This window comes from Aquarana catesbeiana, linkage group LG01 (genome assembly GCF_042186555.1).
Source record: "Aquarana catesbeiana isolate 2022-GZ linkage group LG01, ASM4218655v1, whole genome shotgun sequence".
Classification (NCBI taxonomy): Eukaryota; Metazoa; Chordata; class Amphibia; order Anura; family Ranidae; genus Aquarana; species Aquarana catesbeiana.
In genome coordinates, this window is record NC_133324.1 from 45,496,728 (window position 1) to 45,512,309 (window position 15,582).

Below are 15,582 nucleotides of genomic sequence, written 5' to 3' on the forward strand. Positions count from 1 at the left end.
TTGGGGATATGCTGCATAGGCATGAAGTAACAATTACTAATTCTGTACGATTCATGCAAACGAAATGCCTACAAATGAATTTGCTTAGAAAAACTCAAATAAAGCAGTAACCTAGAATGACCACTAGATGGAGATAGATTACCTACTATGTTTCTATGTTTTAGTATGACCAAGAAACTGCAGATGCTTTAGCACAGGATAGCTAACCTTTCTCCACCTGGTGGCCATTCTGAGTAGTTGTTTCTGCTAAACCTATCTATTTTATAATCTCCAGAAGGTTTTACCCCCCTTCATGATCAGGGCTTTTTTTTTTTTGCTATTCAGCACTGCACTACTTTAACTGGTAATTGCGCGGTCATGTAACGCTGTACACAAATTACATTTGTATGGTTTTTTTTTTTCACACAAATAGAGCTTTCTTTTGTTGGAAATATCGGTGGAAATATTTTTTGTACCCTTTTTCGGGGGATGAAAAAAAAAAAAAAACACTCGCAGTTTTTATTCAGCACCTTTTTTTATTAATATGCGTAATAAATAAACAAACCAATAAATATACATATATATGGCATAAGACACCAAGATTACAGGCGCTGATGTAACAGACAAGGGTTAATTCCAGCAAGAGCAGATGTACATACACCGGAAAAAAAATGTAGGCATTGGCCTATTCCCCGACTCTGGGCAGAAATTGGGCCCTTTAGGAAATGCCTAAGGGCCTTTCGGAAGGGGGGATTGTGAGGAATGTGAGAGGGCTGGTCCATTATCTTAAGGTGAACTAAGGTTAGGTAGCCATAACGTTTGGTAGACTGAACTGAATAAGGCCGGAGTGCATCCAGTCATATCACTAGGACTGAAGAGTCATGGTGGTGCCATTCCTTACGCAACTGCCAACTAGCAGTGGAAAATGGCAGTGGCCTTAGTAGGCCATTGCCATGCCGGTGGTAGGCCACTGCCATGGAGGAAAGGCAGCAGCCTACCAAGGATGGATAAACAGGCTGAATAGACTGTATTTAGGGCAGTATGGAATTCGTGGAGCCAGAGGTGTCACTTCTCCCTACAGAATTGATTGGCTGCTCTTTTAATGAGCATGGGTTCATCTCCAATATGGCTTCCTCCATTTTAATTAAATTAATAACTTTAATGGACTTCCATCCATATCCAGTTTAAGTTTGCAACACTCCATAAAGTTCTATTGAACTTTTACTGGGACAGCACAGTCAATCACAAGGCAGAATGGATGGGGGTAGAAGACCATACTGAAGACTGCTATGGCCAACTGAGCCATGGATATCTACAAAGTAAAACATGGAGACACAACTGATCTTCCACTCCTGATGTAAATGTTATACTTCATACTAGAACTTGCACAGGGTAGACAATGGCCCACTCGTGAAGCTTCTACAAGGTTCCTGGCCAGTTCACGCTACACCAAACTCCCCAGCCTTTCATTTATATGACTGGTTCATACATCAAGGGCAGAAGAAGTTTGGTGGTGCTTAAAATCTATAAAATCCAGTTATATATATCTAGGAAGACCTCTCTATCTACATCCATAGGCCTCATAACTACAGCAATTCAGTTCTTCCAATTAAAAAAAAATTCCAGCCAAAACTTTTTTTATATATAATATTTTGGATTGAGTGAAGAAGAGTTTGAATCTTCATCTCTTTTTATAAATAATATTTTGGTTTTTACAACAAAAGTAGAAATAAATGGTACTTTTAAGGTACCAAATAATCAACAGAAATGTTTTTCAATAAAATAGTGACAAATTTATTTTTCAAACACATTAAAAACCATGATAAGGTCAAGAAACTGTGGTCAAAATAGCTTTACGTAATTGCTCTTTCTCCGACATGTTTTGCCTCTGCGGAGTATGAGGGCAGCCAGAGTCTGAGACCATGGCCAGGTTGTGGTTGCTCCTTGCGAATCTTACATTGTTTCCCCCTCTAAGCTACTGAGTCTTTGCTGAGCATACCACCTATGGGCACCCTCTTGATGTGACTTACATTAGTGATTGCTTAATTATTGGTGGGCAGTCTTCATTGGCTCTCCAGTGGTGCACTAATATACCATCTGGCACCCGAGACCTAGAGAGTGCCAGTATAATCCTGAGACCTCATTACTGAGTTTTCATATGATTCTTAAGTTTTCACTTTTCTAAAGACCATACAATTTTCTGTGGAAATTCAACATACAGTGTGATAATGCTGTAGGCGTCATGTGCCTAAAATTCTCCCTGAAGAAGCCGCAGAGGCGAAACCTGTCGGAGCAAGAGCAATTACTGGAAGATTTTTTTACTACATAATTATCTTGACCTTATCATGTTTTTTTATGTGTAGTTTGTCTTTTATGGAAAAATAAAATTGTCACTTGTTTAATGAAAAATATTTTCTGGTGAGTGTTTGGTACCTTCCATTTATTTGTGCTTTTGCCGTTCTATATTACTACAAGGGACGATGGTTTTTCACATCTGTATGTGTCTCTATTTTGTATCTGTTTTGTTCTGTTGGGAAGAATTCCCATCATTTCCTGCCCCGGTGACGTGAGTCACCAGGAAATGAGAAGAAATCTCCCAAAGAGGTTACAGCAACAAAAAGCTGAAAGAAGTTCTGGTCCTTCATCGTCTATCCAAAACAGTAAAGTTTTGGCTGGAATTACCTTATTGTATGAACAAGGACAATACCTAAAATGATGGTAGGTTACCCGTGATACATGTAATACAAAATTCCTTTAACATATCATTAGCACACGCCTTTTTTATGTTTAGAGATCTTGAGACCCATGGACCATACCATGTTACTATAAGGGGACTTTTTTTTTTCACTTAGTTTTTTTGTATAATTGGTTTTGTCTACTCATCACTTTATGTCACTGGTAAAAAAAACATTTGAGGGAAGAATGCAGGCTGTCATTGGTCGAAGAGGAGAAAAACCTGAGCATCTCATGGGGGATGACAGAAGAATCTGCTGTTAAAATGGTAAAGTCCACAGGTACTTCTGTCGATGAATAATATAAGAGCATATAAAAAGCTGTTTTCCAGTAAAGATTTATTATAAGAATATACAACCCGCAAATGATTTTCTTATTGTGAAATAAGAAAAAGAGAGAACCAAGTAAGTGGTAGAGTCCAGATCAAATTTAGTTTACACATGTTCTGGGGTCTTTAAGGGACCTCCTTCATCAAGGCTTTAAAGCATCATATGGATTAGAATCCAGACTAAAGAAGATGGAATTATTATAAGATATAATCAGTGGGGTATATAGGACAACCTGCATCAACTGGTTTAGAAATTGCATCCTTATTCATTCCATGTTCTTTAGTCTGGCTTCTGTTTTGGATTATTTTAAAGCCCTGATGAAGAGGCTCCATTAGAATCCTCAAAAAGTGTTGGCTTACCAATGGATGTTCTGAGCAACACATTTTATCTCCTCTTTTCTTCCTATATCTCATACTTTGTTCCAAGAACCAGTTGGTAGCCCTTGTGTGCTTGGCAGCTGCCTTACTTGATTCACAACACTTGAAGACGACACCCTACATGGGGAATACAAACGATTTTTGGAGATCCAGTGCTTCAGAACCTCCACCTACCAAACCAATTTATTTAATGTCCTTGTTTTGTTTTGTTTTGTTTTTGTTTTTTAATAGTTTACTTTTTTGAACGTTCACCCAAACCCCTGAAGGAAATATCTGAGGGGACACGAACTAAGCTTATCGTTGGATTGTTTTTCGGTTCTAGAAGGCATCTAAGAGAACATCAAGCCTCAAACATTCTAGGTGTCCTAATCCTTTATACACAGCAGTGTAGGCCTCCTTTTTCCACCCAGTATTGAACCTTGCATTGTAGCCCTTATTTTTAGAGCTGGCCAATCCTTTGTAATGTATAATATTCAAGACCACCTTATCCCAAGATGTCCTTATCCCACCGATCCCCTATTTTACCTACAGGAGTGTAGCCCTCAATTAACCCACCTCGCCTGTTCATCAACCTAATATACAGCAGTGCAAGCAACCAGCACGAACACTGCCCTGACTAAACTTTATGTACAGCTCATACATACACACAAGACCCAAACAATAAATATACAGCTCCCATAACACTTGAGGCTCTCACTCAGGCTTCTGTTTAGAAGAATCACCCACCCAAAACTGATATTTCAGGTGCAGATTGGCTTAAACACCCACTGGCTTTCCTATATCTATTGTAATCCAATTGCAGGAACCAGACATCTTCACCTGAGTTTCAGGAACTGCCAGCACTGCCAAGGAGTCTCACTCATTCTACTCCATAGGTGACATAACCAACAGCGATAGTTCATAATGGGCAAAGCAGGTTGCTGGAGCTGACTGCTCAGAGATCTTGTCTAGGAGCCTGCTAAAGAAAGCTAGTGAATGATTCAGCCCAACACCTATAAAGCCAATATTATCAGTTTTAAGTGAAATGACCCTTTAAATACTAAATGGTGCAGTTTTTTTATCAATACAAGAAACTACATTGTTGAGAGGTGAGGTGACTGATGACATGACACAAAAAAAATGTTTTATCCCCCACCACCCTTACCTATACTTGTGGCCTTTTTGCCTTTGTCCATTGGATTACAGTGGTTTGTCTTTAAGCTCCAGGGATCAAAATCTCCCCCAAAATTAAAAGTGCAGCCATGAGTACAGCGTCAAGATAGAGTAAGGGGTGTAGTAGCTTATATACATTCAGTCCAGTAATTAGTTTAATGAAGGTATTGATCCTTAACTGCTTTACATAAATAGTTGTAATGATTCTCCTTAATACGACCATCCATCGTTCTTTCAATAACCTCATACAAGACTGCAGTGACCATGCCAAAAAGGACCAAGAGTTGAGCATTTTTAGCAAGGTTTTCCCACAGGATTAGGTTTGAGCTTCTAAATCTAGCAACAAGCATAAAGAAACCTATTTCATGCAAGGTATTTGCAACCGATCATGTGCTGAATCTTCCATTGGTTAAATGATCTCCCAGATTGCAAAATTTGTTCATTTATTAAAGGGTTAGTCCAACCAAAACAGCTCCCTTTACATAGTTCCTCACCCTGCTGCTAGCTCCTGGGAGCCTTTCTCTTCTTTTGCATTTTCATTAATAAAAAAAAAGTAAAAACATATTAAATATCCAACAGGGAAACTGAGAGTCCCTTGTGGTGGTCATGATGGTTGAGCAGATCTGAGAAATCAAGAGATATTTGCTCACAGAAGTGCTAGAGAGGTCAAAAGAAGTCAGGGAGTGATCTGCCTTACCAGTTCCAACCAAAATATTTGGATATAATAAGTCATAGTAAAGCAGATCCTTCATTAACTGTCAAAAGAACCCTTGAGAATTACCCATTCCCTTATCGCAAGTTCTAATCCAAAATGTATGATCTTCCTAAGCTTTAACTTTCTATAGTTTCCACCAAAATACAGGACACTTTATGCCATAGAAAAGCAGATCCTCCACCAAATGTCCAAGGAACCCTCGAGAATTACCCATTCGCTTATTTCAAGTTCTAATCCAAAATGTATGATCCTCCTAAGCTTTCATTTTCTAAAGCTTCCACCAAAATATAGGACACTTTAAAGCCATAGAAAAGATACTTAGATACCTTGAGTCCCTTCTGGCGGTCATGATGGTTGAGTAAATCTGAGAAATCTGAGAGATTTCATCACGGAAGTGCTAGAGAGGTCTGGTAAAAAGAAGTCAGGGATTGATTTACCTCACCAGTTCCAACCAAAGCATTTGGATACTATAAGCCACAGAAAAGCAGGTCTTCCACCAACTGTCCAATGAACCCTCAAGAATTGCCCATTCTCTTATCGCAGGTTCTACTCCAGAATGTATGATTTTCCTAAACTTTCATTTTCTATAGTTTCCACCAAAATATAGGACACTTTAAAACCATAGAAAAAGATCCATTAAGTCCCTTGTGGTAGTCATGGTGGTTGAGTAGATCTGAGAAATTAGAGGGATTTCATCACAGAAATGCTAAGGAGGTCAAAAGAAGTCAACTCTCTGATCACAAGTTCTTTCCCAAAATATTACATTTTCCTAAACTTTATGTTTTTATTGTACAGACACATCTCAGCTTGCTTCAGCTGTCAAAGCCTTTGCTAAGGATTTATGTCCAACCACCATTACTTTGTAGGCCCTAATCCTAACTCCTATCATTCTCCCTCTCAAACTCTTTTTCTATATGAATAATACAGATCTTAGTTTCATTTTTGAAGCTTTTGCTAAGAATTTATGTCCAGTCACTGTGCTTGTTACTCCACTCTTGTAGACTGAACATCTAAGGTGCTTGTGGAAATAGCACAAAGGCCAATGATAATCTTGGTGATCCATCACCAACCAACATTACATACATGATCCATCTATACACAAACTATTGCGTGTTGCCCAACCTTTTTCTTCACAACAAACTTTCAGCTACATAGGCTGACTTTCTCAACCACATCAATCTATTTTTTTTCATCTTACATCACATCAACGCTTCCAATGTCCTTACTCCATTCGTTGGCTTGTCCACCAGGTGGAGTCCATGTATTCCACATCCATCTTTTGCCACTAAATCTTACTCTTAAATGGACCACATTGCACCATAGTTTGAAGCAGAATTTACACATGACATCATGTCGTTTTCATGCCCTGTGCTTCAGGTAACCAAGTAACAGATTGCAAATTCTTTAGGTCAGTCTCCAGATCTTTTTTTCGTATTCATGTTCCTCGAATGATGGTAAATTAAAAAAAAAAAAATTCTACTTTTTCGAAGCGTTACTTGGAAATATAAGTGCTAAGTACACGAGAGTAAGGAGAGTCAGGTCGCCGACTAAGAAAGCATTGAGGGAAGTCACATTTTTCTCCTATGATGTCTGCATGCAGAGCTCACGTCAATAAAACGGCTAGCACACGTGCACGATGGTTTGGGCGTTAGGGAGAAAGAATACTGTATTAATGTGGCCGACCCCGCCACGCTCATAAAATCATAATGCTTTCCATTTTCCTTGCAGAGGTTTTTTTAAAAAAAAAAAAAGCCAGTGAACATCTTTGAATGCTCCAGTCTAACCAAAGAACCAGAAAGCTCTTGGCGCGTTCCTCATGCTGTTTTCATCATGATTGCCATCTTTAAGTGTCTCCAGTTAAACAGTCCCAGCAGTTGTTAGGAGTCCACTCTGTCGGGCTGAGTAACGAACTTTAGAGGCATCAGACCATGCCGGTTTCCAAGGCCACACTGCAGGCGGTCAGAGTGTGCGTCGTAGACAAAGCTGAGGTCTGGCTGTTTCGGTTCTGTGCGATGGCATACGGGGTTCACCTGTCTGATTGGAAAAAAAATACCCATTTTAGTGATTAAGTAATTTAACTAATTAAGGGCTGATTTAGGAAAACAAAATATTTTGACCTTAAAGTGATTGTAATGCCCCGTACACACGGTCGGACTTTGTTCGGACATTCCGACAACAAAATCCATGGATTTTTTCCGACGGATGTTGGCTCAAACTTGTCTTGCATACACACGGTCACACAAAGTTGTCGGAAAATCCGATCGTAATGAACGCGGTGACGTAAAACACGTACATCGGGACTATAAACGGGGCAGTGGCCAATAGCTTTCATCCCTTTATTTATTCTGAGCATGCGTGGCACTTTGTCCGTCGGATTTGTGTACACACGATCGGAATTTCCGACAACGGATTTTGTTGTCGGAAAATTTTATATCCTGCTCTCAAACTTTGTGTGTTGGAAAATCCGATGGAAAATGTGTGATGGAGCCTACACATGGTCGGAATTTCCAACAAGGTCCTATCACACATTTTCCGTCGGAAAATCCGACCGTGTGTACGGGGCATAAAAGTTAGTTTTAAAAAACAAAAAAACAAACAAAACAAACATGCCTATACTTACCTCCTCTGTGCAAGGGTTTTGCACAGAGTGGCCCGATCCTCCTTTTCTGGGGTCCCCCGGATGCTCTCCTTCTCCACATTGAGTGCCCCCACAGAGAGCCGCATTCCATGGGGGCACCCATGTGGGCGCGCTCCCGAGACCTGCTGCTGCGTTCATTGACACACACAGCAGGACTTGGCCCCGCCCCCTGGCTCCCATTTCACTGGATTTGATTGAAAGCTGCTATCATTGAGGACCGGCTGGAGCTGTTGGGCTCATGCACATGGCTGGATCGCGATGGGGCTCAAGTATTGGGGGGGAAGGGGGGGGCGGGCTGTTGCACATAGGTTTTTTACCTCCATGAATAGAGTGCATGAAGGTAGAACATCTTCAGCCTTTAGAACCTCTTTAATACAGTGATTTCCAATGATTGGCAGTGCCAACTAGTGGCCATAATGTGGTGTTTTTCCTGATTGAGGTATTGCAGAAAAAATACAGGAATATGGCCACTAGGTGGAGCTGACAATCATAGAAAATCACTGAATTAGAGGGGTTATAAACCTCAGACATGAACTATAAACAAAGCATATTCCTCTATAGCGTGTAATTGTCTCAATTAAGTACATGAAATGTCATTTCTCTCTGCTGCCCCCTTCCTCTGCTATCTGTATGAGTCACTTCTATAGGCGTGTGCAAGGGGTGTGCCAGGTGTGCCTGGGCACACCCTAATCCTGGGGTTGGCAAACTGTCAAAGGTAAATCGCAATCCTTCCTTGCCGACCCTCAGAACCTGGACAAGAGAGGTGGCGGGGTGGAATTTAGTGGCTCCGATCTGTATTTTCTTCCTGCAGCAGCTGAAAGTAGGCTTCTCCTCCTCTCCCTTTTGTCAACATTCAGCTGCCACAGGAGGAAAATATAGGGGAATCGGTACTAATATATGCCACCCCCGCCACCCCTCCTTTTCCTGTTCCTCTTCCTTCTGTTGCCCAGGTCCCCCATGTGCTCCCTTGCTTCCTCTTCCTCCCAATGTTTTAGGATGGAGAGTGGGGAAGAGGCCAAGAAATATGACAAACGCAAATGTGTTGGAGCTTTGGGGTGCACAACCTAATGCAATAGGCTGCGCACACTCACTTCTGACAAGTTTTCCTGACACCAAGAGATAAAAAGGTGACAGATGAGGGTGCTCCAGCCGGTTGACAGCCTCAGCTCTGTTCTTGTGTGCTGTGGGAAGGGGGGTGGGTATCCCTTGCCTCCAATCAGCTCTCAGAGCTCTCCTCACTGAGCTCTGCAATGTGTAACTTCAGCTCTCTGCCCCCTTTTTTTTTTCTTTCTAACAGCTCACAAAAAAAGCTTTACAAATTCTGGACTTTGATCGGATGTAGAGAAGAGAAGGCTGTAGATAAACAGGTGTAACTTATGTAGGAGGATTTGTGTCATCTCTGTGTATCACCTGAGACCGGTCTCTTCACTGGGTATAGGGAAGGGTTTACACCCACTTTAAGCTAAACACAGTCAGAATTTTTCAGCGAATGCTTGTTTTATTTGTCCAATTCATTTTTTATTAATAAACCCCAAAGTGTAGTTGTGAAGAAACAAACTTTTTTTAAGGTTCTGTTTGGCTGCTTACCGAATATTCTGGGAAGATGGAGAGAGGGACGCGGCTCCAGCTTCTGATCCTGCCATGGCCTCCCTCTCCGGGGCTGCTTCTCCCCAGAGCCCTGCGCTCACAGTCTGTGCCACCATCTGGAACATCGACTTATCCAGGCTGAGCCAGCCCGAGGGCAACCTGTGGCAGGGGAAGAACCAAGCTGCGTCAGTCGGGGCTCATAAAATATTCAAGGACAGAGAGCAATATACTGCTTACCTTGGGGTCTTCTGATACAAAAGAGCGTGAGACAATATACAGAATAGAAAATACTAAAATAGATATAGAAGATAGATAGATAGATAGATAGATAGATAGATAGATAGATAGATAGATAGATAGATAGATAGATAGATAGATAGATAGATAGATAGATAGATAATATAATGTGAAGGTTCCCTGCACTTTATGATGGCAATCCAATTGTAGATGGGTGATTTAGTTCTCCCCAAAGATATAGAAAGCATAAGGTTTGCATTGTCTCCCCAGAATTATATGGGCATCTTTTCAAATACATGCTGGTGGATTGGCTGGCTTCCAACTAAATGGTCTTTGTGTGTTTCAGAGGGCCTTGTCTCCCCTCTGAAAGTGATCCACGGTGAATCGATTTTCAGAGGCATTTGACAGCTGGTAAGGAGGTGGTATGTCGCCCCCCTCGCCACCTAATTTATCCCTGTAATTGCAGGGTGGTTGCAGCATTGCCCAATAGACTTGCATACAGTGCCTTGAAAAAGTATTCACAAGCACTTGAAATTTTCCACATATTTTGTCATGTTACAACCAAAAATGTAAATGTATTTTATTGGGATTTTATGTAATAGATAGACCAACAATAATTGTGAAGTAGAAGGGAAATTATATATTTTTTATTTTTATACAAGTAATTATCTGAAAAGTGTGACATGAATTTGTATTCAGCCCCCATTACTCTGATACCCCTAACTAAAATCTAGTGGAACCAATTGCCTTCAGAAGTCACCTAATTAGTAAATAGAGTCCACCTGTGTGTAATTTAATCTCAGTATAAATACAGCTGTTCTGTGAAGCCCTCAAAGTTTTGTTAGAGAACCTTAATGAACAAACAGCATCATGAAGGCCAAGGAACACACCAGACAGGTCAGGGATAAAGTTGTGGAGAAGGTTAAAGCAGGGTTAGGTTCTAAAAAAATATCCCAAGCTTTGATCATCTCACAGAGCTCTGTTCAATCCATCATCCAAAAATGGAAGGAGTATGGCACAACTGCAAACCTACCAAGACATGGCCGTCCACCTAAACTGACAGGCCGGGCAAGGAGAGCATTAATTGGAGAAGCAGCCAAGAGGTCCATGGTAACTCTGGAGGAGCTGCAGAGATCCACAGCTCAGGTGGGAGAATCTGTCCACAGGGCAACTATTAGTCGTGCTCTCCACAAATCTGACCTTTATGGAAGAGTGTTAAGAAGAAAGACATTGTTGAAAGAAAACCATAAGAAGTTCCGTTTGCAGTTTGCGAGAAGCCATGTGGGAGACACAGCAAACATGTAGAAGAAGGTGCTCTGGTCAGATGAGACCAAAATTGACCTTTTTGGTCTAAAAACAAAACACTATGTGTGGAGGAAAACTAACACTGCACATCACCCTGAACACACCATCCCCACCGTGAAACATGGTGGTGGCAGCATCATGTTGTGGGGATGCTTTTCTTCAGCAGGGACAGGGAAGCTGGTCAGAGTTGATGGGAAGATGGATGGAACCAAATACAGGGCAATCTTATGCACACGAGCAGACTTGCCAAAGGGCTAAACTCCGTCGGCATTTCCGACGGAAAGATTTAGAACATGTTCTATATCTGAGTCCGTCTGAAATGCCTACAGAAAAAGTCCGATGGGGCATACACACGGTCGGAATGTCCGACCAAAAGCTCCCATCTGACTTTTTCTGTCGGGAAGTCCGCTCGTGTGTACGCGGCATTAGAAGAAAACCTGTCAGAGTCTGTAAAAGACTTGAGACTGGGGCGGAGGTTCACCTTCCAGCAGGACAACGACCCTAAACATACAGCCAGAGCTACAATGAAATGGTTTAGATCAAAGCATATTCATGTGTTAGAATGGCCCAGTCACAGTCCAGACCTAAATCCAATTGAGAATCTGTAGCAAGACTTGAAAATTGTTCTTCACAGACGCTCTCCATCCAATTTGACAGAGCTTGAGCTATTATGCAAAGAAGAATGGGCAAAAATGTCCCTCTCTAGATGTGCAAAGCTGGTAGAGACATCCCCAAAAAGACTTGCAGCTGTAATTGCAGTGAAAGGAGGTTCTACAAAGTATTGATTCAGGGGGGCACCATACAAATGTACCCCACACTTTTCACATATTTATTTGTAAAAAAAAATGAAAATCATTTATCATTTTCCTTCCACTTCACAATTATGTGCCACTTTGTGTTGGTCTATTACATAAAATCCCAATAAAATACATTTACATTTTTGGTTGTAACATGACAAAATGTGGGAAATGTCAAGGGGTATCCATACTTTTTTAAGGCACTGTATTTACATATGGTGTGGTGTAGTGTGGTGCATTTTGCATTGGCTATATAATTTTTATTTTTAGTAGAGTGCCTGAGTGGGTAAATTTTCCCTATATTTTTGTAATAGATTAATTCCTATGATTTTCTACTCCATCTAGTGCCCAAAATCCTGTATTGTTTTGTGAAACTCCTCAATGAGAAAATATACAGCGTTTTCTTCACTAGATGGACCTGGCAATCCTAGAGATGAATCTATTAAAGAAGATATAGGGACAAATTCACCCAGCCAGCACGAATGTATGTGACATTCCTGCAATGTTTGTTTTATAAATTGTTCCCTTAGCCTAGGTTCACATTGGAGCGATTTGTCATGCGATTTGAGAGATCAAATCGCATGACAAGTCGCAGCCTATTGGAGGCAATGGCACTGTTCCAATTGGTGCAACACCATTTTTGAGGTTCTGCAGCGATTTGCAAAAGTAGTTCCTGCACTACTTTTGCCTATTTCAGGTGCGACTTCAATAAACATCTGTGCATGAAGTCACAGAGATGTCTATCAAGTAGCACCTGAAATAGCGCTGACCTTGCAACTTTGAAATCGCACTACTTCAAGTGAAGTTCAAAGTAGCATCAATGTGAACCGGGGCTAAATCTCAGTTATCATACTGCCTGAGAGTAGACTTGTTCTTTTCTTAGGTTTTCTGACAGTTGATGCACAATAGCAGATAACCATAACTTTTTGATTTCACCTGTTTGTCTGCTTGGCTTCCCCCAAGGGTTTCCTGGCTTCACCCAGGTTCTTGGCTTCCTCCAGTGGTTTCCTGGATCCAAACAAGTGTCCCCATTTCCTGATAGGACTGCCCTGAATGTTCTCTTTTGCTGCCTCTTGTCTGTTTGGCTGAGAGTCCTTTTGGGAGCTTCGGCTTTCCTTCTCTTGCCCATGTTTAAGTTCATTGAGCACCGACTCGGGAGGGCTCCCCATCCAGGACTTTTTCTCTTCCTTATGACTGTCCTCCACTGTGTCTTTCTTTGATGGCTTCTCCTCTGCCATTCCTTCCACACTAGGACAGGCCTCGGCTCCTTCAACAACTCCCTCTCTGGGTGGTGGCACTTTTTTTGGAGTTCCACCACTTCCTGGTCTTCGCCTATCTTGGCGTGTGAACCTGGTAGTGTCGGAGGAGTTCTCGATGTAGACTTGGGAGCTTTGCATCAGTTGGTACCACCATCCAGCTTGTTTGTCTCTTTTAAGCTCTATGGCATTCTCTTTCTTTTGCTCTTCACTAACCTCTACAGAGGCAGCTCCTTCTCCTGTGGGCCTCTCGATATTAAAGGACTCTAAGGATGTCTTCTCAAGGCTTTTCCTCTCCTGGTTCGCCTGCTCTTCCTCATCACGGCTTCTCATCAGCTGAAGGGTGGAGTGAACAGACTGGAGTAGGTCCTGCTTCACGCGGAGCATCTCTTTCTTCTGCTGCTGCTCTCTGCTCATCTGGACAAGGTGGTGCTCAAACAAGAGGTCCAGGTCAAAAGGTAAAAGAGAAAGAGGCTGCAGAAGAAGCAGGAGCTCTTCAAACAGTGGCTGGCAAACACCATGAGACACGGATAAGAAGCCAACCGGGTCATAGTGAGCCCAGATAATGTCTGAGAAAAAAAAGACAGTCATTAACTTTAAATATGACAATCCCTGTATATTACATTGTAGGGGAGGGAAGGAAGGAGAGAGGGAGAGAGGGAAGAAGGATAGAATCCAGGAAAGGTAACGAATGAACAAAGGAAGTAAAGGCAGAGATAAAGGAATTTGGAGTTAGGATAAATGGAAGGGATAAATGAAGGAAAGACAGAAGAAGGGAGAGGTAAGGAATGAACAAATGAAATAAAGGTAACGAGAGCCGTATGAGGAAAGGAAGAAAGGAAAGGAGGAAGGAAGGAAGGGAGAAGAAAGGAAGGAAGGATAGAAAAAGGTAGGGTGGAAGGAAAGTGAGGGAGGGAAAAAAAATAAGAAAGGATAGATGAGAGGGAGGAGGGCAGCAGGGGGGGGAGGAAGGAAGGAAGGAAGGAAGGAAGGAAGGAAGGAAGGAAGGAAGGAAGGAAGGAAGGAAGGAAGGAAGGAAGGAAGGAAGGAAGGAAGGAAGGAAAGGGAGGGAAGAAAAAAGGAAGGAAAGGGAGGGAAGAAAAAAATGAAAAAAGGATGGAAGGAAGGAAGGAAGGAAGGAAGGAAGGAAGGAAGGAAGGAAGGAAGGAAGGAAGGAAGGAAGGAGAGGTAAGGAATGAAAGAAGGAAGTAACGGTAGTGAGAGAAAAATTAGGAAAGGAAGGAAGAAATAGAGGATAGTGAGGGAAGAAGGACAGAAAAGAGGGAGGGAAAAAGGAAAGAAGGAAGGATAAGGAATGAACAAAGAAAGTAAAGTTGGGGAGAGAGGAATGGAGAAAGGAAAGAGAAGAGGAAGGGAAGGAAGGAAGGAAGGAAGGAAGGAAGGAAGGAAGGAAGGAAGGAAGGAAGGAAGGAAGGAAGGAAGGAAGGAAGGAAGGAAGGAAAGATGAATAGCAGGAAGAAGAGGTAAGGAATGAACAGGAGGAATGAGTAAATGGAAGAGAGGAAGGGAGGGAACAAGGAAAGATGGATGGGAGGATAAAAAGGAAGGGAGGGAGGAAGGAAGGGAGGAAGAGAGGGAAGGAATGAAGGAAGGGAGAGGGACAAGAAAAGAAAGCTGGGAGGAAAAAAGGAAGGGAGGGAGGAAGAGAGGGGAGGAATGAAGGAAGGGAGGGGACAAGGAAAGAAAGCTGGGAGGAAAAAAGGAAGGGAGGGAGGAAGAGAGGGGAGGAATGAAGGAAGGGAGAAAATTAGAAAGAAAGGAAGGAAAGACAGAGGGAAGGAAGGAAGGCTAAGGAATGAACAAAGAAAGTAAATGCGGGGAGAGAGGAATGAAGAAAGGAAAGAGAAGAGGCAGGGAAGGAAGATGAAAAGTGGGGATGGAAAGGAATGAAGGAAGGAAGGGAAGATGAATAGAAGGAAGGAGAGGTAAGGAATGAACAGGAGGACTGAGTAAGTGAAAGAGAGGAAGGGAGGGAACAAGGAAAGATGGATTGGAGGATAAAAGGAAAGAAGGAAGAGAGGGAAGGAAGGAATGTAGGAAGGGAGAAAAGAAGGAAGGAAGGAAGGAAGGAAGGAAGGAAGGAAGGAAGGAAGGAAGGAAGGAAGGAAGGAAGGAAGGAAGGAAGGAAGGAAGGAAAAAAAAGAGTGGGGAGAGAGGAAGGAAAAGAAGATGAAAAGTGGGGATGGAAAGGAAGAAAGAAAGGCAGAGTAGCCACCCTGTCATAAAGCAATACATTAGATGTGATGGCTGCATTCATTTCATTTTTGAGACTTTATTTCTTCTATTTTCATGAAATGATCAGGTCAGTAAGTCTGCTGTTTTTCAAAAAAAAAAAAAAAACAAGCTCCCCTGCAGATGTATCAGTTTACAGGGATGAGACAAACCATTTACCACTGACAGGGGTGCTTACAATGATCAGATTTGATTTATTTATGTAAAACCTTTATCCCAAAAGG

At 41.9% G+C, this 15,582-nt stretch overlaps 1 protein-coding gene across 5 annotated transcripts in view; it reads right to left on the reverse strand.

The window, feature by feature from the left end:
* Window positions 1–495: 495 nt before the first annotated feature.
* Window positions 496–15,582, reverse strand: part of RUSC2 (RUN and SH3 domain containing 2) — a 98,992-nt gene continuing 83,905 nt past the window's right edge. For all 5 annotated transcript variants that reach the window (XM_073618166.1, XM_073618167.1, XM_073618162.1 and 2 more), the window contains 3 exons: window positions 12,786–13,674; window positions 9,511–9,669; window positions 496–7,319 (listed from right to left, as the gene is read on the reverse strand). In XM_073618166.1, coding sequence (XP_073474267.1) covers window positions 7,163–7,319; window positions 9,511–9,669; window positions 12,786–13,674 — 1,205 coding nt within the window. In that variant the 3' untranslated portion in view covers window positions 496–7,162. The remainder of the gene's footprint in view (window positions 7,320–9,510; window positions 9,670–12,785; window positions 13,675–15,582) is intronic.